This window comes from Tympanuchus pallidicinctus, unplaced genomic scaffold (genome assembly GCF_026119805.1).
Source record: "Tympanuchus pallidicinctus isolate F22 unplaced genomic scaffold, pur_lepc_1.0 scaffold1, whole genome shotgun sequence".
In the NCBI taxonomy this organism is placed as follows: domain Eukaryota; kingdom Metazoa; phylum Chordata; class Aves; order Galliformes; family Phasianidae; genus Tympanuchus; species Tympanuchus pallidicinctus.
The window spans coordinates 67,481,886-67,509,682 of NW_026294618.1; the positions used below are offsets into that span (position 1 = coordinate 67,481,886).

The 27,797-nt window shown below is 40.9% G+C and overlaps 1 protein-coding gene across 1 annotated transcript in view; it reads right to left on the bottom strand.

The window, feature by feature from the left end:
• RPS6KA2 (ribosomal protein S6 kinase A2) overlaps positions 1 to 24,879 on the bottom strand; it is a 269,674-nt gene extending 244,795 nt beyond the window's left edge. Inside the window, exons 1-3 of the mRNA XM_052698733.1 lie at positions 24,840 to 24,879; positions 13,743 to 14,239; positions 10,519 to 10,563 (exon numbers count right to left, since the gene is read on the bottom strand). Coding sequence (XP_052554693.1) covers positions 10,519 to 10,563; positions 13,743 to 13,805 — 108 coding nt within the window. The 5' untranslated portion in view covers positions 13,806 to 14,239; positions 24,840 to 24,879. The remainder of the gene's footprint in view (positions 1 to 10,518; positions 10,564 to 13,742; positions 14,240 to 24,839) is intronic.
• Between the last annotated feature and the right edge of the window lie 2,918 nt (positions 24,880 to 27,797).

A 27,797-nucleotide genomic window follows, 5' to 3' on the forward strand; every position in this document is an offset into this window, starting at 1 on the left:
AAATGCTACAGTGTATCACAGAAGTCTATGATGTAAGTGGCTTTAAATGCAGTATCTCCAATGAGCACACAAACCTACGAGTTCCAGTTTGCTTTTAGGTTTATGCTGCCTCAGATTTATTCTTCAAATTAGTTAGAAAACAGGAGGAAAAAAAAAACCAATGGATGCCTTAAAACACCATTGTATACATCTGGCACCTACCCTCTTCAGTCACTAAACATCTATGCTAATTCGCACAGGCAAAGCAGCATCTCTCGCAGAAGAGAGCACTCAGCCCCCTGGCGGACACGCAGCAGAGGAGTGAGCCATGCCTTTTCCAGGTCCTTATGCAGAGAAGGTGGCTGATCCTGGCATTCCACAAATTTTTTCATTGGGAAGTCACACAGGAAGCTCTTTTGCTTCTACACATTCACTAACAAATTCTCTCCACTGCTTATTTTGCCATATTAAAATAATAATCTCAGAAACAAGGAGAAATAATGATGTCATTTGTTTCAGTCTTGAAGATCTTTCTGTTACAATAACTCTGCATATGCAGATAGATTTGGGTGCACAGGCCATGGTAGTATTCCACAAAACTACTGACTTTTTCTAACCTTTTTCTAACCTAAAGGACGATCCTTTTCCCATCAAATAAAAAGCAAACAAACAAATTTGTAGTTACTCAAACCAAAAGCCCTAGACTCTGGGCAGGCCTGTTCTCTTTGTACAGTAGATGGTGGTATCTCTGTCTTAGCCACAGCACATATGCAATGTTCCAGGACTGCGTAAGCAAGTCATTACAGCTACTTGGGCCACGACACACTCCTCAGTCCCAATACTGTAGAAGTTTAAGCTGGTTTTGCTTGCTTTTATTCTTCTTCTCTATCTTGCTGAATAGCCCATAAGCAAGGAAATTCACCCTGCAAATGAACAGGAAGTATCCAAGCACATGAATTCTCTGATGCAGCAAAGCAAACAGGATTTGCCAGTGCTCACCATCCTTCAGAAAGCCATTAATTACTGCAAACAAACACCTTAATCTGGATTAGTTTTACTCTTCAAAGCAGCACAAGACACTATATCCAGATGGCCAGGGAAAACAGAGCTTGCACTGCTTCTCCTACAATCAGCATCTCTTTTGTGCAGTGCTTAGGGCATCATTAAATGCTTCCCTGAGCTGTCAGCAAGGAGTGCAGTCTCTTGAAAAGAGGCTTTTCCAACTGTTCATGTGCAGAGTACTTCCATGTTAGTTAAAGGAGCAGGAAAACAGCAAATGGGGAAAGGTTTGAATGGCCTGCTCCTCTTACAGTGCCAGGGACTGATCTAAAGACAGCCTGTACCTCTGCTCAGGTTGGCCTGCTTGAATGTCTGTAAACATTTGCACTACACATTTTCTGATGGCCTGCCTGACTCAGGAAGCCAAATATGCTTTTATTTACATCAGCAAATCTGAGGGCTAAGATCTTAACAAGAAGGATTACTAAAGCTATACTAAAATATATTATAAGGAATAAATCATCAAGATCCATTGGCATAGGGCAAAGAGCTCTCTCAATATCATCAGCAAAAATAAAGTTGACTTGACTAATCCAGAAGTATCTTGACTTTATATTTGTAATTGTCAGAAAGGAGGCTCAAGTGTTCACCAATACTCACAACTGCTCAGGTCACCAGGTGCTAACAAGCTTGCTGTCCAAAAGTATGCTTGCAATGAACCCTTACACACTACCAAGATACCAGTCTCAATACCACATAGTACTTGCCTTGAAGGGAAACAAAAAAATACCGCAAAGCAATTAAAAAAAAATTTAGAGAATGGACACTATGTATAGGACACCACAGACAAACAACTGGAAGTAGTATGGAAGGCATTTCTCTTTAAGCTGACTGCAGTTAATTCCAGAAGGATCTTCTGCTACAGTCAGCAGTGTGGGAGTTGGTGGTCTGATAGCTCCCAAGAAACCCTTCGTGGCTATCCCCCTTACATCAACTTGGAAGAACTAGCATCATCCTGGCATCTAACTGGAGGACTGATCAAGTTATCACTTCAGAAACATAACAAGTGCTGCTCATGGCTCTACATATAACCAGAAATGAGCTCTGCAGCAAAGACACAATTTGTCAATTGAAATTCAATAAAAGGATACGGATACTATAGTGTCACAGAATCCTTAGAGCTGGAAGGGACCTTTAAAGGCCATCTCGTCCAACTCTCCTGCAATGAACAGGGACATGTATAGCTAGATCAAGCTGCCCAGGGCCTTATGCAGCCTCACCTTCAAAGTCTCCAGGGACAAAGCATCCACCATAGCTGTTCCAGTGCCTCACCACTCTCACTGCAAGAGACCTTTTCCTTACATCTAACCTAAATCTGCCTTCTTTAAAACTTGAAGACATTTCCCCTTGTTTTATCACCACAAAACTTGCTAAAGTCTGCCCCCCTTCTTCCATGCCAACCTTCTCCGTATTTGTACAGTGACCAGCTAAAAAGAGAAAGAAAAACAATTCAAAAATCTCAGATGCCTATGGTACACTGTCAGTCCAAAAAAAAAAAAACCAACAAAATTCAACTTCAGGTTTTTCTAAAGAGCTCCAATCAACTCATTCTCTCCCAGTGTGGATGCAACAAATTAGACTGCTTTAAGACACCTGTTAAAAAAAGACTCCTTCTTACAGATTTTTGAGGTTCTACAAGAATAATTTCCTGCTGCTCTACTCAGTCACAGCCATGAATCAGCCTGTTAAAGTTATCCTGCGTGAAAGCTGAAGTCATGTTTATTTCCCAGTTCAGATATTCTAGCTAGTTTTCTATTCTGCACCACAATTAGAGCTTAAAATATTCCAATATATAATGCAATATTTGCAAAATACTTAATGCAGACCTGAAGTATTATGAAGGCTAAAGTGAGGATTCCAGAAGTCACAATGCCAGAGAGACTTCCAGCTGATCTCCATGAGAATTCTCATTTCCCTGTCTAGAAGACAAATAGCTATCAAATTCACCTGCAGTCCAGGGAAGCTCCATAGCTCCAGGGACATTGGCTCAATTCTGCCTGGTTTATCCATCAATAGGATTATGTCAGCTTCAACTAGACACCAAAGCCTTTGGGGTTCTCAAATCCTATGATTAGCATGAAAGAAACAAAAGCACACATTTTTCACTCGCAAATTGAGTATACCAGTCTTGAGTATTTCTTTATTATTGAAGATTTTTTATTCAGTTACTTCAAGGTTGACTACTCTGAGACAGCGTGTACACACTCCACCTTCTATAAGCAAATTATTTATTCAAAGCTGGCACTAAGGACCCAAAAGGTGTACAAGTCCGCCAGTGACACAGCATGACAAGCCATATTTCAGGAAAATGACTCAGTAAGTTCAAAATGTTTTGCACGTTTAATTAAGCCTTACACTAACTCTTGTTGGCAAGCACAAGCATGAATCATGGAAACTAGATCACAGGAGCAACTCAGCAAAACAAGAGCTTAAATGCTTACTCCTGGAGCTGAATAATTACTTACTACAGCAGGAATTTGAGAGGAAGCCTTCTGCTTCATGGACAAGCATAACATAGATAGGAATAAGGGAGGGGTGGGTTAAAAAAAAAAAAAACTACAACAACAGATCAGTAAATAACTCTAAGCACAGATGCTCTACTATCAATATTTGAGGGAGCATTAGCATCAGCCCCTGTTCCAGCTATCAGTAAGTCACCCACTGAGGCTGCAACACTCATCCAGTGCTCTCACTTTAGCCCAAAGACTAACAGGAAGAGATGCTGGTAACATCACTTGCATAAGGTTGTGTGTGATCATTGTGCATGACATTATATTTACTCAGTATTAACATAATTATTATTTGCGATTCTGTTTTGCATACTGTAAGACACAGCAGTGTCTTGAGCTGCTTCACTTAACAAGGAAATGCCTTAAGAATCAACAATAAGCTAAACTTCTGCTGGCAGTTCAGTTCACCAAGCATGATTCTGCTGCTAAAATGTACCAACGTTTGTCTATTGTTCACTGGTTACCCATCCCCAGATCTTGTTCTTTGAAAGAACAGAGGAGACTGAGAACTTTTACAAATTGAAAAAACACACAAAAAGCATGCAACAGGTGTCTGGTTTAGGATATCCATGAGAGCTATAAATCACACCCCATATACACATTCTTAATTTAATTCACATATACACACACTCTTCTATATTGTCGAAGGGAAACCAAAGTGTCATCATTATCCTTTGTTCTCTTCCACTGTAAAGTTTCATAACTAGATTGCAATAAAGTAATCAGTTATCCTACATTACCAGTTCTACTTGAGAACTTTCCATCACCATTGTGTTGATCTGCATGGTGACCAGCTCTCCTAGTCAATACAGAACCCATGAGTTCAAGAGCACTACAACAAAGAAAAGATGCAAAGACCTCCACTTGATTCTAGCAATCATTCTCAAGTTACAAGTTTGGCATAGTAAAGCAATACTAACACCTTGCTAGTCAGAGCTAAAGAAGGCACTGACCATTTGGTGCATTGTTCCCATTTCTTTTCTACCACACTTGTTAATAGAATCACTATCACAATGAAACAATCAGAACAGTCATGAAGTGACAGAAAAGCTACAGAAGTGTCGTGTTATTCCTCCCAGTACAATAATAAATAAATAGAGGTGGTTGGGAATGAGGCAAACAGTTCTACATACTTTACCCTAGCCATTAAGCCTTACATTAGCAAAAACTGTCATGGACTTTTACTCTTGCTGGGGAAAAAAAGAATGTATGAACTGCCAATAGGGCTGACTGGAGACAATCCAACTTGAGGCTCATCTTCTTTCAAGGTCTTTCAGAACACCAGCTAAAGGATTCAGCACATTCTTCTCCTAAGGGGCTTCCCAGAAAGATTTGAAACAAGATAGAGAGATCAAGAATCTCATCCTTTTCATCTGAAAATCATACTGAATCACTCCTTGAATGACTTCTCTATTCAGCTGGACAGAGAACAAGACAGCTTTGCAAGATCATGACCACGGCATGTCAAGCAGGGCCCTCTGCATCTTTCACAAAGGATGTAACACAACTGCCAGGCACAATGAAGGATGAGGAAGATAGGACTACCTTGCTCATACAAGCCAGAAATGATTTTCAGGTGACAGGACCCTCCCCAATGAGGGCTCACTGACCTAATCAAGGCAGTACCTGTGATTTTTAATCCCTTTCTATCAACACTTCTGTAGGAAGAGTGATTCATAACCTTCTTAAAAAGAAGAAGGAAATAACATTAAAAAAAAACCTGCTGCCATGTTCTTGTACAAAAGTGGTCACTGAAAACTTTATCATAGAAGATTTATTCTTCTTTGTAGAAGAAATGCAGGGGATAAATTAGTGCATACTCAGGAGCATATCAGGAAGCAATCTGGTCACATTAAATCAGACACTCTTGAAAATGAGACTATCAACTTTTTCAGCAGTAACATATCTCTTGTTGTTCTATTAATTGTATTTTCTTCCTCAAGAAGTACTATTACATGTGCTATGATATCCTTATTGCTGTTAAAAACAAGACTAAAAAGAAATAAAAAGAATAAAGTTTTATGTTGGCAAGCGTTGTGGACCCCACCAGTTTCAGATCACTAGAAATGAGAGCTGTGCTCATTGCAGCACATGAAGACCAGGTCATCTTTTCAGGTATTCAAACATTAATAAACAGACTTTAACACCACATTTTAAACACTAAAGGCACCACAGATGAAAGACATCAACAAAAGGATAAGAGAGTACTTCAGTCATCCATCATACATGCTCATTAGTTCACAGAACATTCCCCTTCCCCCCTCCCCCCCCCCCCTTTTGTCCTTTTCAGTTTGATAACAGAAAGAAGAATCCAAGACAGAACTGAAAGAACACAGTAATCAGTCTGATTACTGACTTCACAAAAACAGCAATTAAAGATGAAGAAAGAAGCTACAAGACAGATGAAAATAGTGATCAGGCAATCCAAGACAGATCTAAACAGTGGGTAAAATCCATAATTTACTAAGTTCCTTCTGCACATCCAGAGTAGAAGTACTTACATGAAGTTAATACCTTTACAACCTTTACAACCACCAAGAGGTCATCTGATCACACAGAATCACAGGGGTTGGAAGGGATCTCAAAAGATCATTGAAGTCCAACCCCTCTAATAAAGCAAGTTCTCTAAAATTGGCAGCACAGGGAGGCATCTAGGTCTTAAATACCTGCATAGAAGGAGGCTCAACAACCTCTCTCAGCAACCTGATCCAGTGCTCCATCAACATTACAGTAAAGAAGTTCTGCATGTTTGTATGCAACTTCCTTTGTTCAAATTCCCTGCCCATTACTCCTTGCCCTACTGCTACACACCACTGAGAAGAGCCTACAATTTAGTTATGAAAGAAATACTGTACAGAACCTAACTACCCATGGCTCCATTTCCAGTCAACAGGAAACCAGGCAGCTTCTTGAATAAAATACATTGCAGCCTAAATCATATGTATACCTGGAAACAGAAGTTTAATTCTTATTACCTACAATGCTAACAGGATAATTACCTTATGTCTAACAACATACATTTGGTACTTACAGCACAGCTGGTGGGGCTACCTTTTGACTTCCCCATCATATCTTTGAAATAAAGTAGCCAGTGGAAAGCTTTTTTTCCTTCCAGAACAGCATTTGTTTTACTTCATTTTTGCCACTTCAATTTTACTTTGGGGAAAGTATCTACTTCCAAGCTTTGAGTTAAAATAATACACAAGCTGGGAGTTTAAAAAAAAAAATAAAGTCTTTTCAGTTTATTATAACAAAAGAAAATTAGACTTACTTATCCTAGAGCTGCAATTATCTGAGTGTAAAATTTGTGCATTTCTCCCCCCTCCTCCTCCACTTAATATAAGAGTCAAGTCAACTCCAAAACCACAGCTCTCTGGAAGCACCACAGTCATCACAGATAGAATTTATCCTCACCTCCAGTGGCTGCCAAGTGACTAATTTCTCCCAGTGACACCATTAGTTCATAGGTAGCAGTCTCTCAGGCACCAACTGCCATTATAGAACAAGTTCATTTGCATGAGGGAATAGTTTTCCCATATATGAACTTTTTTATTAGAGTAATAACAATTGTCCAAAAAAAAAAAAAATCAAGCATCCTGATTCTGTTAAGTGCTTTACAACTTGTGTATATTTTACAAGGACCTTTTCCCCCCATACTCAGCATGACATTTACTTAGCATTAACTGCTATGGTCCAAAGTGTTGGATTGCCCATTGCTACATACTGAATAACAGCATCAGACTAGGCTGTGTTGTTGTCTACTTAAGGAATAAAGATAAATGGAAAAAATGGGAGGGAGGAGAAATATAACAGTACACACCATTTCCTTGAACTGTGCAAGCTGCACCATTCCACTGCACAGGTACTTTTTGGAGTACCAAGAACAGATGCAAGATCCACGTCAGCAGAGTCCTACTTCAACAAAGCTCAGGATAGACTCTAGCCAACACAAAAGAGTTATGCTTCAGCAGAGGGTATGTTATTTTATTTATTCACCCTGTGAAAAAAAATACTGTGGTCTGCATTAAAAAAAGACATTTAGTCTTCATAATCAGTTGAGCAGTCAATACTATGCATATCAAAACACCTCCAATTAACTTAAAAAAGCTGAAATTGCTCAATATGAAGATGATAATGCTTCAGGGGATAGATCTCACCAAGGTATATAAATGCCTGACAGAAAGAAGCAGCCAGGTTCTTTTAATTGGTCTCTATGATTTTATTGTTCCTGTATGAGTGCATGATACAAGCAGAAAATTACATGCATCTTTTGAAATCTCAATCCAGAAGTAGTCAATAAGACCAGGTCTTACCATTCTCACTTTCACCATGCAGTTTTCATAGAGAAAAATCCATAGAATTCACCTAGTTCTGCTTCTGGTTGACTGCCACAACTTGTGCTGCAACTCTCAACTTTTCCAAAGCCCCTCCCTGCAAGTCTAATTGAAGAGTTGCAAACCCCTTTGGAAGAGTGAAACAACTCAAAGCAAAAGAAAGCTGAAATCTAGCTTCCAAATGCAGTATCACAGTGCTTTGAAACTTGCATATGCTCATTTATTTATTTATTTTAACAATGCAACAATAGATATTGCTGCCAACTGCAGCTTCAGGGAAGAATTTATATCCGATATAAATTCTTTACTTGAATCTAGACCAAACCACAAAGCACAGCACTCTTATTTAAGAATGTATTTGTGCTTGTAATAACTCATGGTCAAGCTTATTATTCCCTATTAAAAATAATAAAGACAACCTTGTCAAAAAATCATTTTACAGAAAAACAGGATCCAACAAGTATAAGCAAGGACTGGAATAAGAATTTGTCTCAAGGAAGTCCTCATCAACCAATGTGCTTGCCTTTGTGGCTGGGCCAGGGGCCCACTCCTGAGTGCTGACACATTGCTTGGAGGACCAAGATGTGCCTCGGAAACACATGCTGTAGGCAACAGACAAATTAATCAGTTACACACTCCAAGATGTTTAAAAAAAGCCTGTCCATCATCAAGATCAGCCAACTGAAAAACACGAAGTGAAGTTTCCGTAATGTATTTGCCACTGTCTCATTTGCCTGTACTACACACTTGATAAGAGAAACAGCATGAAGTCAATGCAGCCCAGAGCAAGTTTCTAACAAGAGCATCCCCTGAGCGAGTGTTATCCATTGCATATCCCGATTTCAATTCACCCCCTAAGTCATGCTTCAATGTTTCGTGGAAAAACTGACTTCGGAACTGGGCACAAAGAGCAATTAGTAAGAAAATTCACCTCAACAGCAGACAGTTCCCTTTAAGACCCCTGCAGTAAGATGTATGCTTCACCGAAATATCAGGATTATAGCCTCAGCCAGACAACGTCTGAAATAACATGACAGCAGCAGAGTAAGGACAAAGAAATCCAACCATTTTCCTTAATGATATTCACTGTAGAGCACTGAGAAAACTTAATTGAATAGCGAAGGGGTGACATTTAACAGATATTTCACTGTCAAGTATTTGTTAGTCCCCACTGTGTGTGTTTTCTAATGCATAATTACAACAAGTTTCTGTCAGACATAACTGCATCACTCCCATTAGAAATACAGCAGGAGCAGATACACAGGAGCTAAACACAATTACCACACAGATACCAAAAAAGCAAATTGTACTCAGAGCAGAGAACATGTAAGAAAATAAGAGAACATAGGGCTGGGATGTCTAAGTAATCATTACTCACAACTTTTATCTGTTTAAGTTAAAACTTAAGAATCCTAAGGTACATCCTTAATAAAAATAAAGTAGGTTTAAATTCATTTACATTTATTTAGGGAATGAAGCAGAAATATCCTCTTGAAACTCAAGAGTCCACTAACCGTGATCTTAATTTTCAGCATTATTCTCAGAAGGTATCATGATGAGGACTGTTACCTGCACTTGATTTCAGCCCTAGGCTTTTTGGAGAATAATTTGTTGCCATCTTTAAAAATTGAAAGGGGAAGAAGTTCACAAGATGAAGTTGCACCTATTCCAAAGGACTCAAAAAACAAGACTCCATCCCCCCTTTCTATCATTAGGAGTTTAAGATACTCCTTCAGCATAGCAAAAAGCAACAACCACCTTACCCTTCACCAAAACCCAAATATCTCAGGCAAAGCATAAAACTTCTATGAGTAAAAGGAGCTTACCAGGAGTGGGGAAGCTTCATGTGTTCAAAGGAGGCAATTCAGACAAACATCTTTGCAACCTCCCTTCACCCTTAAGATTTTCAGCCACTTTTTGAAAGAAAGAAATACAGAGCCATCTTCCACACATCCTTTGCTTACTGTCTCAGACCAGCAGCATCACCACCTGCTGACACCTTTGGTCAGCAGCAACCTGTTATGTAGTCAAGTTTTGCCCTTGGCTGATCACAAGAGTCAATGCTTAATTTTGTTCTCAACTGCTTTGCAGCTCTCTATCACATTCCATTGCATCTATTTGGCATTTGAGCTCTGAGGCAAGGACAGTATTTTTCTACAGTTTTTAGGAAAATAGTACAATGCCACAATAATGCAAATAAATAAAACCTGCATGAAATGATTAGATTAGTCATGCTCTTGATGAAGAGCAATTCCAGTGGACATACAGGAATCAAAGTTGAATAACATGTAAAGCAATCAGTCAGGCAAAACTCATGACACAGAAGCAGCGTTATGATGGCAGTTACTCTTCCTGAGGCCATTATAAAATACCCCCCTTAGAAAAGGCACTGGCCTGGAGAAGTATTCTTTCTGGGAAAGACAGCAGAACAACAGCTAAAAAAAATCATTTTCCCACCAGTTGGCCAACTTCTTTTTTCTTTAAAAACAAAAAAAGAAAAACAACCACATTGTACTTGCATCTTCAATGCTAGAAACATATGGAGAGAAAGCTCCTCAGACATTCCATTTCTATAAAGGCAAAAGGTTATAACATAATCATTCACTAATGTGTGAAACACAGATACATAGACTTGCCTCTTTTACAGGTTCTTCATCCAGGGTAGCTTCTTCCACCACAGGCTAGGGAACAGAAAGGAAAATTTTCATGTGAATACACATTCTTAGGAAAGATACAGCTCCACCACTACAGGTACATTCAACTATTCACATTTAATGTAGGTAATATAAGCTTTGAATCCAAGAACATAATCTTCCTCTCATAGATGTGTAGATTGCTCCAAGAGTAGTGTCTCCTATTTTCTTTCCAAGGAAACTACTATAGATACAAAGAGCACAATAACACCTACCTAATAGAGCAAATTCTCAGGGACAGAGCACTGTTTTTCCAACACAGTCACTAACAGCTACGCATTTTTGCCAACAATGAACAAGAGCCTGCATACCACATTTGTCTGAAGTCTGTACCAGCAGAGGTGACCCACTGCCACCCAGAACTGAAATGCAGCACCCACCACTTCACTGTGCTGATATGCAATGTTTGGTCTCCATAAGTGTTCAGCAACCGTTGATGAATGTCAGTGGGTGCTATTTTCTCTGCATGGAAGAATTCAGTGATGCACTTTTGCTTCATCTGTACTTCCGTGTCAGACACCATTTTGTCAGACTGCACCTCTGCCGCCATCTGTCACACAGCAACGAAAAGTAATGGGATATTGGTTTAGCCTCTGATTCTGTACCACCAACATCCACCTCTGATGTCATAGATCAGCATAATGAAATAGGAGCCATCGCTTTCAGAGCAGCCCTCATAAGCTATGATAAAGCCACATACTATTTGCTGAGTATTTACGTGACTTATTCACAACATGTGTAAAAGTTTGTATACTACTTTGAGCACATAGAAGAAAGCAGGAGCACACTGGCACTAAGACGGCCAATGAACAGTTGAAACTGGGTTTGTCAGAGAAGTGATAAAAGAATGAAAGAAGATTATTCATGAATAAGGTACATTTGAAGCCCAGAACAGTAACTCTTGCTAAGAAGAGAGAACATATGTATACTTAATGCTATGTTTTCTAAACACAACTTCCACATCAATATTAACATTTTAGTGAGTGCTCAGCTCTAGTCTAAGCTGACAGAAGCAAGCTGAAAGCATAAGCAAGCATCCCGTCCTCTGAAAAAAACACATTCTCAAAGCTGTAACTTACTCTCCATCCATCAATAAGCCTGCCTAAGCGCAAAGAAAATTCAGAGCCTGTAAATATCCCCATGTTATTGCTCTCTTATCAGGAAGTTAATGACCTCCTAAGCCAACAGATGAAGGCAGCAGGATTTTATCCCTTTCTTCCCTTGCAAAATAATAAAACATAATATGTCCTCAATGCACTCTTCCTTACGATGCGATCGATCTACTATAAATGCTATCATTAATATCTGCAAGTCATTCACCTGAGTCATGCACAAGCACTCTTAAACACATCTATTTTAAAAGGCTTTTTGGCATTGAGGGAGAGGAAGAGAAGCACACCCTACTGCCTAAACAAGAGGAGCCGTCTCCCTCCTTGTCGACTAACTGAGAAAGGCTTACACAAGAAAAGAACAACTTGCAGACAGCCACAAAAACACATTATCCCACACAGCTTCAGAGCCTATGACAGCTCCCAAGACGCAGCTCAGACAGAAGCGTTCAGGCTGCAACAGCCCATTATGGAGCCAATGGCATCACTGATGGAAACTATGAATGCTTTTCATGGACAAGAGCCCGCAGAATACCAAATTAATTTTGTGTACCTTAACTAGATTTGAGCAAATGGTACTGCAGAAATTCTTCCCACAGCAAAACCTAAAGGGCTGTAAGATCTTCTGTCTATTTAATGGGTTTAAAAGAAAACAATAAATCAAGGAAATTAAGTGATGCTTTGTCTGTTATTCTTACGTAAACAGTAGAGCACTGTCCATAACTTTCTGACCTTTTCATAAGTGAAATCTTATCAAGAACGATTATCTCACATAGTTTATAGCTATGGTACTCCTAAGAGCAAGAAATGATTAAAAAACAAGCAAACAAAAACTAAAACCATCCATGTGATTAACTATATGCATAAAGGGTCAACTCCATTGGTAAGGAGAACCACACAGCTTTGTTGCTTTGACTGGAAGGGCCTAAAACCTTCTCCAGCAATAAGGGGAGAAAATAAGGATGCTGTCATCTCAGGCAGTGGTAACTGGGCTTTCATACAAAGCTGAGAGCTTCACCTGTGGTCAGAGGTTGTTTTTCCCCGCAGGGGTTGATGTACAAAAGGACATCTGTGCAATGGCTGAGTGTCTCCTGCCTGGGGCAGAAAGACACTGGGCACACGCACTGAACAGAGGCAAATATCACAGTAAGTGGAAAGGTAGATTTGGTTTGAGTAAGAATAGCAGCATTTCTATGAAGTCCAGTAGAAAAACTGTTCAGTGATCTATAACCTTATATCCCTATAGGATAGAAGACTCCTCATTGGGAAGGTGACTGAGCAAGGTGCTATCTGACTACCTGAAATCAGAAGCAATGTGCAGACACTCAGACCCAGCTTGCATTAGCACACAGGGTTTCTTACACAGCCTGGAGCAGAAGGCGGCACTCAGTACTGAACACAAACCTCTCCGACTCTAAACTAGTTATGAATCTCAAGCCTCCAGCATGAACGGCACCAGGATAACAACACATGCTGTGCTTCTCAGGTACTTAAGCCCATGCTTTGTAGAAAACCTTTCTCAGAGTTCTGGGGCTCCTCTGCTGAGGCATTCAGCATTCTCACAGCGTCTGTTTGAGCTACACTGCTCTCCACATCCCTGCCAAAATCTATCTAAGAACTACAGTCGCAAAAGCCAGGAAGCCTTTAAGCATAAATGACACTTAGCACTACATAGCAAACACAGCACTCACAAATGGTACTCCTCTATTTACATCACCTGGTGAAACAGCCAACTGAGAACACACCGTTTTTCCTCACACTACTCAGCAGCCCCAGAAATACCCATCCCGAATCCACGGTGCCCACTACATCACTCAAAGATGATGCCCTTCCTTGGCATAGGTCTCAAAACTCAAGTGAAGAAGCCGCTGCAATCCCAGCTGACGGTACGCAGGGCACAGCAGCAGGCGGCTGTCCCAGCCCTACGGCACCAGCCGAGCTGCCGCCCTCCCCGACGCGGTGCTGTGCCCGGCACTATGTCCCCGCACCTCGGGGCGCTTCCCTCCGCCGTCGCCTCCGGCCGTAAGGCAACAGGTGCGGAGCCCGCGGGCTGCTCACCTCCGTCTCCATGGGCTCCACTTCGATCCCTTTCCATAGCTCCAGCAGGTGGGCTATCGGCATGCTGCCGGGAGATGCCTCACAGGAAGAGAGGAGAAATGAAATACAACTCAGAAAGCGGCGGCCGCCGAGAGCAGAGTGGAGGGACCGGAGCGGGACCCAGCGCGGGACCCTTCGCCTCTCGGCAAGATGGCTCCGCACCGCCCAGCCCGGAGCTGCGAGAGGGGCGACGCAGCTCCGCTCCCCACCCGAGCGGCTCCCGCACCGCGGCCAAAGTTGTTCCCGAGGCTGCGCTGCGCCGCTGCTATAGCAACTGTACCGCCGGGGCTGCGCCGTCCCGCTGTGCCCTACGCCGGGTGAGACCGCGGGGCGGGAGAGGAAGGAGGGAATTAAGGAGCGATATCGTCTTGGCCGTGATTCAGAGCGCGGGGATGTAGCGATTAGAGAGCACTACTAACAGTAGAGCCGGAGTTCACCGATCTGGGTGGTGTTCCGGTCTGGAAAAAAAAATAATAATAAAGCAAGCCATCATTAAAATAAACGCTTTACTCCCTCAATACGCTGCCTAGGAAGGTGAAGCCTGTTCCCTCCCCCAGATCTGGCAGCTCGTCTCAACTGCACTACAGCAGAAACCACGAGCTTGCCAGCCGCAGGGACCGAGGCTTAAGCGGGTATGATTTGGATTCCAGTCAAATTGAGGCTAACATAGGTGCATCACCTTCTGACAACTTTATCATCATATTCCCAAAAGCATTACCGAATCACAGAATTGTAGGGGTTGGAAGGGACCTCCAGAGATCATCGAGTCCAACCCCACTGCCAAAGCAAGTTCCCTACACCAGGTTGCACAGGTAGGCATCCAGGCAGTAACCGGTAAACAAGTCGCTACTCAACCATCTCAGAACAAATAGACATTGTGCAAAGTGAATTTTCTTCTGCTCCCTGCTCAAAGAGTCACATATTACCTCCACAGCAGCAGTGATTAACTAATTCAGAGCAAACATTAAAAAACAACAACAAATACCACACAAAAAAAACAAAGCAGCAGCATCCCACTCTGAGCTCTGACCCCCATTCCCCCAGCTCTGCTCAGCAACAAGAAGCTGCCCTGAGAACTGCAGCACCACACAGATCTATAGGAGAGACAACATCTCTCTGACAACAGAAGGTACATCAGCTGGGACCACAAACAGAGATGTGCATTCAGTCACTGCTGCAAGAGCTCAGCTCTCTAATTCTGAGTGGAATATGAGCCTTGATTAAGTGCAATCCACACAGAGCACAGAGCTTGCTGGTTTTGGGGCACAGAACATGGACACAAGCAGAGGGCAACAGCAAAACACCTACAGCAGCAAGGAACTCAGACGTGCCTAGATAGATCTGGGTGAGGGAGATGAAGGGAACAGGATAGCCATTGTTGCATCTGCATCCAGGTTCTTCATCAGATGCAGGCAGACCTAATATGTTCACCTCTTTTACAGAAGACTGATGCAACTCTTGAGACATGCAGTTTAATGTTTTAATGTTTAACTTAGGACTAAATTTGGCTATAATGATTTTTAATGAAAATACTCAATGTTCATTTGTGTGAGATAGAAACAAAGAAAACTGAATAAGGTCCTGTTACACCTTTTGCAAACACTTATTTTTCAAGTGCAATACATGTACACCAGAATAGCTACTGAACTCTTTCTGTACTCCAAGTTAAATTGGACCTCAATCATCTGGCCTAAAAAGAAAAATAGAGTCTTTCAACCTCTTGTATAGAAAAGTAAAACTATGCGTCTCACTTCCGTTCAGCTGCATTTTGTCACCACAGTAATCCCACTGAAGTCTATGGAATATTTTTGACAAGAAGCTTTGCACCTTTACAGGTGAGGTTACCATTTTTCTTCTAGATGAAGAGAGCATTATGCTAGAACATTCATCCACAGGGAAAAGCACCTTGACATACCCCCAAGCTTAAAATTCCTGAGTATTTGGTAAATGAAGCTTGCCAATATTTGATGTAGTCAAGAATTTGAAACAAAGGTTAATCATGGCATGCTAAAAGTAATCATGTCAATGCAGAATGATGAGTGGCATTTAACTGACAGCCAAGACTGATGTTATTTTCTATGAATAGAACAGCAAATTAAAATCCATGCTTCCCTCCCAGGTCCCTGTGATCCACTTACAGAGATATTGGATGCAAAAGGGAATGAGTTTCACAGAATTGGGAATTTTTGCCTTTCAGAAATATTGCACTATGGATGGGATCAGTAGGTGGATGGCATACGTGGAACATCATGGGGGCAGAAGACATACAAGCAAGTAGAAGTACAATTTGTCTCTAAGGACACCCAAATCTGATCAGAGCAAGAAGTCACAACAAGCAAGAGTTATGGGTTTTTAAAGTATTTTTCTCTCCAAGGGAAAATTAGTTAACCACAGTCACAGTTTAGCAGCAAAGTAATAATTGAAAATATGATAAGTAGGTCAAGAATCACACAAAGATTGATTTAACTTATTTCAAGAATATGAAAGCATTTGCTCTCCTGTGTAACAATGCTGGACTACTTAGATGGTGGCTTTTACTCTGTTCTTATCCATCTCTTGAGTACTGGCTCATGACTGCTGCCAGCTGCATACCCCATGGTGTTATAATGATTTTCACACTAGCAGAAGGGACACCGATGCAGAAGATTATTTCTAAAAACCATTATCTATAAACTATATCAACACACTGGACACAGATACTTCACACCTCCAGCACTTTGTGATAATGGAAAGCATTGTTTCCCATTTGATACGCAAAACAGAAGCAGAGAAATAATATGAGGGCTGCTCTGAAAGTAATGCTTTCTATTTCATTATGTTGGCTCATGATGCTGAAGGTGGATGCTGCTGGTACAGCAGCAGATCTTGAGCCTTCCTGAAACAGTAGATCACCTTCACTCATGCAGGATTTTTTAAAAATTATTTTTATTTTCTTACACAAGCATAGCATGCAGACTCTTTGCTGATGAAAATGCATAGATAATGGGGGAGACAAATAGTGATCCATAGCTGAGAATTTGCTCTGCTGTACTCTCCACGGAACTAATCTGAAAGCATTACTTTAATATCAACCAACATACTTCACATAAGTAACTTAACATGTTTCCAAGCTCATGTAACCCCACTCATTTTTACTCACAACTTGAGTTTGCTAGCCTGGCTAAAAGGGCCATGTGAATACAGAAAATGGCTGAAACATATACTGATGAGGTATCAGAAGACAATGGAAATCTTCCCTTATTTGAGGGCATTCCCAAGGTCCCTATCTGCATTTAAATACCTTTTCCTGCTGTTTGAGCATAACTGCCATTAGTTACAAGGCAGGCAACACTGACACTAGCAGTCAGCTTCTGACACTCCGTTCAACTTCTACACCAGGTCAGTGACTTACTGAAGCCTCCTTCACTGCACACAGCCCACTGCATCACGATGGACACTTCCCAGTCTACTCAATCCCAGCACCCGCAGCAGTGCCTGTCAGGTGCACAAGAGCTACAGGGATCAGTTTCTTAGAGGATGGACTAATACAAGCACCAGCACCCAGTAAAGGTTGGTTCTCTGAAGTGTTAATCTTCTTGTATCAGGAGGATTTAACCAGCAAAAAGACAGACAGCCAGGGACAAAAAAAAGTCACTTTCAGATGCTTCACTGGAGACCCCACAGTCATTTGAATGCACCTCCCATCTCATGCTATTTTAGGCAGCCTAAGTTCTAGGAATTCTACTAGAAAGCCCACATTTTCTACAAGACAACGAAGGTTAATCATTACAGTAACCTCTAAAACAACCAGACCATACAATGAACTGTGCTCTTCAATTCTCACAGAGGATGCCTAGGACTTAGAAAGGAATTAAATATCACATCAGCAACTTCTGCGATCACTTCAGGTTCATTTTTCTGAGGCACAAAGACTTTCTCTGGTCCTTTCCAGCAATTCCTGCTGTATACTGCAGTCTAAAAGAAGGAACTCTTGAGGTAGGAAAACCTTCACCTTGCAACACTGATTTCAATCAAGAAATCAAATTCTAGCTCACTTATTCTACATAGTATTTATACCTACGTGTTGTGTACACAGGCGCAGATTTGAGTGCAACACTTGACCAACACTTTGGAATACATCAGCTGATAATAATCACTTAGTAAGAACTGGAGGAACAGAGGACTGAGGGAGAAACATCAACGAAGGTTGCACTGCAGCCACCCCACAGTGCAGACAAGAAGAATTGCAACAGCAAGTGCAGATGTCCAAGCATATCAAAGTCACTGCAGTAAGCTAGCACTGCCCAGTGCCCACCATGAATGCACACATCATAGCCTTTCTAGTTCACTGTGGCACGAGCGTTAAAAAAAAAAAAAAAGACCACAGTCTCAGTTCCATAGAATTATTAAAACTGGAAAACACCACTAAAATCATAGAGTTCAACCACCAACCCATCTCCAGTAACTTCATCCCTCAGTGCCACGTTTTCACATTTCTTGAGTACCTAAAGGAACAGTGACTCCACCACCTCCCTGGGCAGCCTGGGAGTCACACCTCCCCAGGTGCCACTGCCTGACCACACTTTTGGAAAACATTTTTCACAGTAACTAACCACAGTTTGTCATTATGCTATGAATGGTAAATGGAAGAAAAAACTGTGCACAATCAGTTCCTTAGAATCTATGCAACTCACCACTGGTCGCATCCAACTAAGTCTGTATTAGACAGATGAAGTTCAGTGTCAAAATCCTAGAAGTTTGTGAAAATAGTGCAGTCTAATAACTGCACAGGAGCTGCGCATCACCACGGTGCAGCTAAGTCTCAGCTGCCTGGGCCTTTTTTTGTTTTTATGCCAAAGTCATCAAAATCCAGTCATGCTGACTGAAAGCAGGCAAACAAACAAGATCCCCCACGCTACTGTTTTTTCCCCGAGAGCAGATGTTGGAATGCTTTAAGCTCATTACTAAAACAAGATGACTGCATTTCCTCAGCAAAAGCTGCTTCTGTTCATGCTTCAGCATTAACTACCTCATCTTCAGTGTTGGTGGATATTCACCATTACTTGAGCAGAATATGGGGAGAACAACAAAACAGTGCATACATACAGATAAGCAAGCACAGGGGAAATGTTGCTTACTTCAACATGAGGGGTGCCCCTAGTGCTAACAAAATAATCCACTATTTAATTGTGAATTAGATGCCCAGTCATTCCTGAGAAGCATAAAAACGACTGGAGGCAAATAAAACAGGGCTTTCAGCAACAAAGAAGCATGCATCTGTTGCCTGAAACTCTGAGAGCTGAACATTTGCAAAATAAAATCGTGTTCTGTGTCTCCTGAAATATAAAATGCTGAATGCTAGAGAGTAGCTTTACTTAATTGCTGACCTCTGCAGTTCTCTGGCTTGCCCAGCTGTACTTAATGAGAAGGTCCAAACTGAACAGCAAGATCAATGCAGAGGGAGCAACAGTAGTAATCAAGCTCCATCTCCAAGCAGAATGGAGATATAGGAGCTATAAAGTGTCATGACATGAGGCCAGCCTAGGCCACTTTCAGCTGCACCATCTTCTCTTGCACTGTCATCTCAGAGAGCTGAGCTGTCAACCACAGGACACTGTTGTCTGCTACCACCTGCATTTAATATGAAATTAATGGACTCCTGTGGTAAAGATGCTGACTCTTGTAAGCTTTCAGTCAAGTAATCTCTCAAACAGCAAGCCCTTGCATAAGCTTCTGGGATACACCCCACTGAAGCTGTACCCACAGGGAAAGACACCAGTTCAATAAGTTCATAGAATCCTAAGAGTTGGAAGAGACCCTTGAAGGTGATCTAGTCCAACTCTCCTGCAATGAACAGGGACCCTATAGCTACATTCGGTTGTTCACCTGAACAACCAGCCTGAACTTGAACATCTCTGAGGACAGGGCATCCACTGCCTCTTTGGGCAACTTGTGCCAGTGCCTCATCATCCTTACTGTAAAGAAAAAAAAAGTTTCCTTATATCCAACCTAAATCTCACCTCCTTTAGTTTGAAACCATTTCCCCTTGTTCTGTCATAACAGATCCTGCTTTAAAAAAAAAAAAAAAATCTGCCTCCTTTCCTACAGCCCCCATTTGGATACTGACAGGTTAGCATCAGGTCTCCCCAAAGACTTCTCTTCTCCAGTATGAACAGCCTCAGCTCTTTCAGCCTGAGTTCAACACAAATTAAACATAGAGAACATTTTCCTGCTGTAAGAGACTATAATAAGTTCTGCCATTTCATGTTTTCAGGTTGCAAACACAGAGGAGACAATTTCACTCCAAACATATTGCACAACTCCTTGAAGACCAGCCCTAAAGGCAGCAGGGCAGAGCCTCAACAGACATGCTGCCATGTGCAGTATTTGGCTAAGCAAAGGGCCTCCTGCTTTCAGCAGGGGTAAGGCAGCTGACACTAGCAGCTCAAGCCAGGCTGAAGCATGATTTCTCAGCAATTTCAGCAGTTCAAACAAATGCAGCAGTCAACATAAGGAGACGGAAAGGGAAGAGGACAGTCACACTGCCCTCACTCTGAGGTTAATGAACTGGTTTGGAGTCCCCACTAAGAACCAGCCTTCACATGCTGAATTTTATTGGAAGTAGCGGGAACAGCTTTGCTACATCAGCCAAGCCATACAGAAAGGAAGCTGAAACACCATCTGAATTGTAAGGAAAGAAGTCTGCATCCCATCACTGTAGTGGAAGATCAGCTGTGCCAGAGTGTGATCTACCCAGCTTCAGTGCACATGGAGTCAAGCCCAAAAGGTAAACTCACATCTTGTTTTGCAGGAATACAAGGCTATTCAGAGCAGCAGCTGTGGAGCAAGATAAACAGCATGAGAAAGCAGTGCTGAGAACCAAGGACATCTCCAGAAGCAGAGAAAAGCAAAGTGAAATAAGCTGTACAATTGGCCATGTGATGATGGTCCTGATTGGAGGAAGATAGCATGGCTAGAAGCAACTCGTGGCTCCAATTGGATAAGTGCCTTCAGGCATAGTTAAGGAGTATTTGTGGAATGCTTTATTGACATGTAAAGGCATGTGGGAAAGTTAAGAGAAAACTTGTAAATCTATATAGGGGATGTTAGAGCCTGTAATAAACAATTTGGATTGTTCACATCTGAGTCCATGCCTCAGACACTGCATTGGTTAACTTTCACTGGCAGAGTAGGCTGTACTCACACAGCTCACCATTAGTATCCATCACTGCATTCAGAAGTTGTACTCCTGAAGCAAAGAAAAAACAATTCCCGCCTCCCCCTCCACTTTCCTGGAATCAACATCTAAAGGCTTACACTATAGAAAGATGATTAAGTAGCCTAGGAGATACCATGAGAGCAGAGAAGGTAAGGTTGCCTAGATATACATGTAACAAAGTATCTGGAGAGCACAAGCAACACTTTCCCAACATAAACATAACACAAGAGTAATGCTTAAGCAACAAAAGATTACATGCAAGCAACAGAAATCCAAATGCTGATTTACCCAGTGAGTGTAACACAGGCATTTCAAGTGCACAAGGACAAGAATCTCAGCTCATTTCTGGGCAGATTTGCGCTTAGAATCTGCTGAAAGATGGCAAAAATTGATGCACAGCACTGAAACAGCATCAAGATAAAATGGTACCCATAGATTAAGGTGCTCCTAAAAGAATATTCAATTTCAGCTAACATGAGGGAAAGCAAAGCATCAGGCAAGCAGCGTCACATATGTTGCCAAGTGACATTAGAGTACTCTAAATTCACCAGCTGCCTATTTCCCCACCAGCATGCCTATTCAAGCAGACAAAGAAACTCTCAGTGCATATAAGCATAAGCTCCTCAGCAGCTGCAAAGTAGAGAAAAAAACTAGCCAAACTATTTGTGCAGAGCGTACTTGCATTTGACCCAGGATGTAGCACCCCACAGAGGCGAGGAGCAGGACATTGGAAAGGTTTGCTCCTGAGTTCCTACCAACTCATGCAAGCTACTCTGCTCTCAAGTGGCAAATCATGAGCTTGCCCACACAGAAGAATAAATGCAGCACTGATGGGAACCGTTGTGACTGGCTTGGCTGCACAGGTTTCTCAGAGGGATCTATCTACAGACAGAATGCTGACATCTGTCCAAAGAAAACAGCACCAGGCTACTGCAATCACAGTGCTTTTACCATATCAAATATCATTGTAAGGAAACAACCTCCTTTCAGTCAGATAGAAGCAATGAGGAATACAGAAAGCATACAAATAAAATAGGAAGTCAAGAGCCCTGGCCCCCAAGAAGAGCACACAGTGTGATTTCAGCCCCTTTCACCAGTTCACATTCCTATGTTTTCAGTGATGATCTTGACTGGAAAATAAGAAAGCACTTGATGGAATTTTCCCAACCTCCTGCAATCTCTATTAATTTTAATGAGCACTGCAGGTGATAAGCATCTGATTCTGGGAGGGGAAAAGAAACCAACCAGCTACTCAAAACTGCTATTTTTAAACCAATTTCTTCAGTGTTTTGAAGTTTAAATATGCAAAATATAAGTGACAGATTTTTTCTTTTAAACTGTGTCATGCTGCATATTTTGATTACATTTTCTAGTGAAAACCAGTTATTTTTCCAGAGAAAGCATGAGACAACTGAGGTACAGCTTTGAACATCTTTAGATATTCTTGAGTTTACTCAAGAAATGAAATACATTATGGGTGACAACTAACAGTTTAAGATCGTAGTCCAGTGTACATCTGTCATCAACAAAATTTTATGAACAATCACCCTGATCAGTACAGTAATACAAAAGTGACAGCAGGAGCAAGATGCTGGGGACAATAAGCTGTAGGCAGGACCTTTATCCTGTCACACTGTGACAGCAAAAGGGGAATCAGACAAGATGGTACAGTGGGGCATCATCCCCACATCATTCATACTTTGGTTTTCTAGGGAAAGGAAAGATGACCTACTAAGCAGTGCTCAGCAGACAAGTCAGAACCACATTGCTCAAGGGATGAAACCATTTCTTACTTGCACTTCCCTTTAACAATATAGCTGACTCCTTCTAAAATAAAGACTACAGGTCACACAGGTATCCCCAGTGGCAAAACTAACAAGAAGAGTTACATATCCAAACTCAAAAGCCCTTCCTCTTGTTAGGACAGTGGCACAAAAAACCCAATCATGCCACACAAGCCAATCTCCATCCTTACAGATGAGTGTAAAATTTTAGTACCAACTTACAACTATGCTAGTTCTGTTACTAATTGTATTTATTGAGAGAAAAATTATGTAGTAGAAAGAAATCCCAGCCAGCAAAACAGTCTGAAAACCCGAGTTACTGATTTCCTGTGTATTTTTGTTTGTCATCTGCCATCTTGTTATCTGGAGAGACTGAAAAGTTCCAGTAGAATTTATACATTTGTTCCAAAGTATTCATCTCATTTCTTGACACTCAGTAAAATTAAGTCTATAATAGAATTATTATTTTTTTTTTTTGCTAATGTTTGATGTCCCCTTCAACATTATGATTTCTATGTTCTGCTTCATGAATTATTGTATTACTAGTTAGCTTTTGCATTTCCTCACAAGTTTCAAAGCATAGTTTCTTAAGCAAAGAAAGGCAAAGCCTGCTGAAGATGATCAGTATGAGAGCACCTATCAAATAAAAGCTTACTTGTATTAGAAAATAAACACAGTTGTTCTGCAAGTAACTATTACAAATAACCTTTAAAGCAGCCTTCCAGAAAACTTCAGGGGTCCCAACACAGGCAACCAAATGAACCTGCCCACTGTTCAGCCAAAAACTTAGCCAAGCGAGACAAGAATGAGACCACTGAGCATTCTGATTTATCTTCTAAAAGCAGATAAACAACAGAAGGCATATTTTTTCCCCAGCTTTATTTAACACATCTACATTCACATTCCTTCTCTACCAGGTTTAGCATTTTCCCCTCATGAGCTTATAAAGCCCTCAGGTGTGTCATCAGGATTTAAGTAACTCCTACACCAAATGATTGTCTTCAGCTGATTTTTGAAGCTAAAATTGGGAACTGGCCCTACACACCTGGCCATCCAGCTAACCGGGCTGCCTATAAGAATGCTGTTGGTACAGACTTCTGCTTTTATAGGGCTGACAGGAGTCCTGTGCATATCACAAAGAGAACCCATGTTTAACTGACTTCTGTTCTGCTCCAGCAGAGCTGACCCCTCCACTTGGTCCTTGATCCAAGAGGACTCCACTTCTCTTTAGGCTCACAAGAGAGAACTGGCATTTTTAAGGGATATCAAGTGAATCTGCTTTCACCTTCCTGCTCCCAAGTTGCTTTCAAGTATGGGCTATCTGATCCCTCTTTTAACAACATGACCTTCCCAAAGCTGTGGAGAATATTGCTGTGAGATGTTTCACAATAAGACTAGGTTCAGTTTCTGTCATCCTTCCAAACAGAAAGGATTTCTCAGTTCCCTGGGGAAAGACGTCAAGTTCAGTAAAGGGGAACTTGGTTCTAAACTATTTTCAATGCAGAATCACATCCCCTATATGATTTTTTGAAAAAGTAAAAATAAAAAAGCACTGGGAGACAGAAAGGGTAACTTCAGCCCATGATAAAATAATCATGAAATAACTAGAGCCTCTGGATTACCTACTAATTGCATGCACAATGCTTACTTTCAGCACTTTCTTACTCATACTTGATTCTTTCACAGGAAAATATCATCTAAGGTGCAAACAAAATGAGGTGCATTGCGAGATTTAACTTTCCTCTTCAGAACCGCAGATCTGCTTCCAGTTCCTTGCTCTGGACATACATGAACACACACTACTTACTCTTGAGCCAAACAGGGAGCTAAAGGAAGGATTCTTAATTCTGAACTATTTTAGCTCCTGAACCAAAACAAAATGTCATAATGTATGGGAAACTCTAGTATTTGTGTTACTTTTTTACATATTACATCTTTATAAAACATTTTCCATTTTTCCAAACATAGCAATTGAACAGATCAGTACAATAGGAAAGGCATTACAACAAAGCTGTGATGATAGAAGGACCAGCACAATAGAAAGGTACTATGAATAAAGGGATAAAGATTGGTCACCTGTATTGGAAGAACCCAGGTTCACAGAGGAAAGCTTCACAGAGAGACCTCCAGAAAGAAATCTTTCCCTCATGGCACTCAGCCATTAAATGAGGTTTAAGAGGGGTGGAGCCTGGCTCCTTCTGGTCCCACAGATGAATGAACTTCACCTGTGCTCCCAGGGCTGCCTGGGTCTTTTCCCCAGGTGCTCAATCAGTGGTTCAGGCTGTGACTCAGCAGTTACCATACACTGAGTTGTCTTAAGCTTTTATTCATTAACTGAAGTATTTTCCCACTTCTATGCATATCAGGTATCACCCTGTCTCGTAGATAGTGTAACTGTAACAGACCAAATCTGTCCTGATTTCAGTGTTTAACTTCCCTAAACAGCCTTCAGGCAGAAATATCACTCAACATACATACGTGGTAAAAGTAGTATTAGATTCTATGATTCACTGGTCGGGCAAACAAGTTTCAAAGCCCTATAAAACCTTACGATCAGAGCATGTTGTAACTAAAAAGTTATAAAACCATGTTAACTACAGAGACAATAAGAAATAATTCCAGTCATGTAAAGAAGGAATCCTAAATTCACTGTTCAACCTCAAGCAAGTGAATTTGCCATGACATAAGTGTCAATGTTCTGAGGTCTTGAGGTCTTCGGCAAGTTTTGCACGAACACAAACTTTCCTAGGATTTTCCTAGTAGCACAAAGGTGCAATGAAGGAAAATGATGCTTAGAGATCCTCAAAAGATTTGGAATTTAATAACCACTCAGCCACCAGTATACATATGCATTACTCTGCTCAAGAGAAAATGTAGCCTTTAACTACAAATTCATATTGTTTTGAAGGTCTTTTCCGGTAATTAAGTTTTGGCTTTAAAAGAAGAAAATGCTATTAGCACAGTGAGAATCTCATGCTTTATTTCCTTCCTGTTGTACCAGTGTTCTGCGTCAGCCACTGAAAAGGTGGGAAGCTTTGTGCGCTTGCGAAGACAATCACTAGCTCTTATGGATAACCTCCTAAATGTGATGGCCTTGTGATGAATGCAAGCGGCTTCAAGGGTCACCTGTATAGTCTCAACAATCTGAGTGAGTTTCACCTCTCATATTCAGGAGTGAAGAATGAAAACAAAGCTCTAGCAAGCTGGGCTTGTGTAGTCAGCAAAGAATGGCAGCTTTGCAGCTGAACACAACTGATTCAGTTAATAACTTTTGACCACGTATCAACAGCTCATGTACTTCCATTAAAGCAACCATGGAATTACACTGTCAGTTTGTGCAGCGTACCTCTAGTCCATTAACATAGAAGCAAACAATATCAGAGGAGTGAGAATTACTTTGCAGATGGCATAAACCCTATTATACTAAGAACATTTTGTTCTGCTATAATTGCATTGATATAACAAAGAGTGAGATCTAAATCCTTTCCAGACAAGGCCATAACCAATTTTTCATCAGTTGATGTTCTCTCATTTCACCAAAACTCCTGAAAAAGTATTCCACTTAGTTGTTCCATTTTTCTAACTTTAATGAGTGGAGATAGTTGCTTGGGATATGGAGGGAAGGAAATCTGGCAAGGATTGGGAACTTAAAAGAATACTTACAGTCACTATATATCTGGAAGCTACTTTGCACTGGCTATCTTTCTGTCTCTTCTCTTCCCACTCTCTCCTTTATGATTGTTATTTTGACAATTGACAGTCATATGGGAATGTTATTTTGCAGTGGTTTCCACAACAATCCCAGTATGCTTAATATTGAAATATATGTTCTTAGGCACGTTGTTTAGCAAAGATGATACACGTGGTTATCAAATATCTCTAATTTGTTGTCATCTGATTTTAGCACCATAATGATTGCTGACCCCTGTGTCATCTATTGTCAATAGTTATATTTGCTTCAGCTACTTTAATTGTCAGTGTGCACAATTTCAGCTTTCAAACTATCCTTAAAACTTAGCCTAATATTACTATTTTCTCTTTTGCAAATTTCTACTGAAAATCTTTCCACTGTCTAATGTCTGAAGTAACTGCTGACTTAAATGTTCTAGAAATAAGTATATACCTATCACTTCTATAGATCATCAGTAATAAGTCCTATCTTTGAATCTTCATTCAGCTTAGTTAATTGGGGTTTGGAAAATATTAATTTTTTATGTCAGGATGTTCTCACTTGAGCAATAACTGATGCAGTTTCTACTAAAATATCACCGGCTTTGCCATAAGCAACAATAAAGCCTCACAATAGCCTGTTGAATTAAAAAAATATATTGTTTTAGTTGTGGAAGTGGATACAGATGGGTAGTGGAGCAGAGTGGCTAATTTAGGTTGGGCTGAGCCTACTGGCTGGGCTTGATTTAAATTCACAAAATAAGCATGCTGCTATTACAAGCTATTACAAAGTTCTTCTATTCGTTTACTTTTTTTCTGAACTCAATTGATCAAATTATCCCTTGTTCATCTGATACCCATTTTCAAACCTCTAACACTCAAAGGCTTAAAAGTGAAATATCCAACAGGAAGACCTAGAGGCTGCAGCCTCTAGGTAGGATGTCAGGTTTTGGGACATTCTGATACTTGACCTTATTCTGCTTGAGAAGAAGGCAAGGTTTTCATCCTCGGATGTTCCAAATCCAACCAAACAGAAATTTGCAGTGGTATTTGCCATGGAACAACACACGTTGTGACATTCAGGAAAGCTCTCTTAGGCCCCGTGTTCTCCACAGATGGTTACACCATCGGAACTCACTTGTTGGGCTAACTGCACAGTGCAGATTTCCAGCAGCTCCAGTTTATGTAGTTTTCAAGGACAGCAAAAATGTGTCTCCATGTAGGCAATGCACATTACTTGGGTGACATGAAATTTGTCTCAGAATATTTTTAAAATCGATGTTAATTTGCATTAATGCTATCAATTAGCACATTTTGAACTAAGATACAGGATATTTTGCTTTCAAATTCTATTTGCTCCTGTAG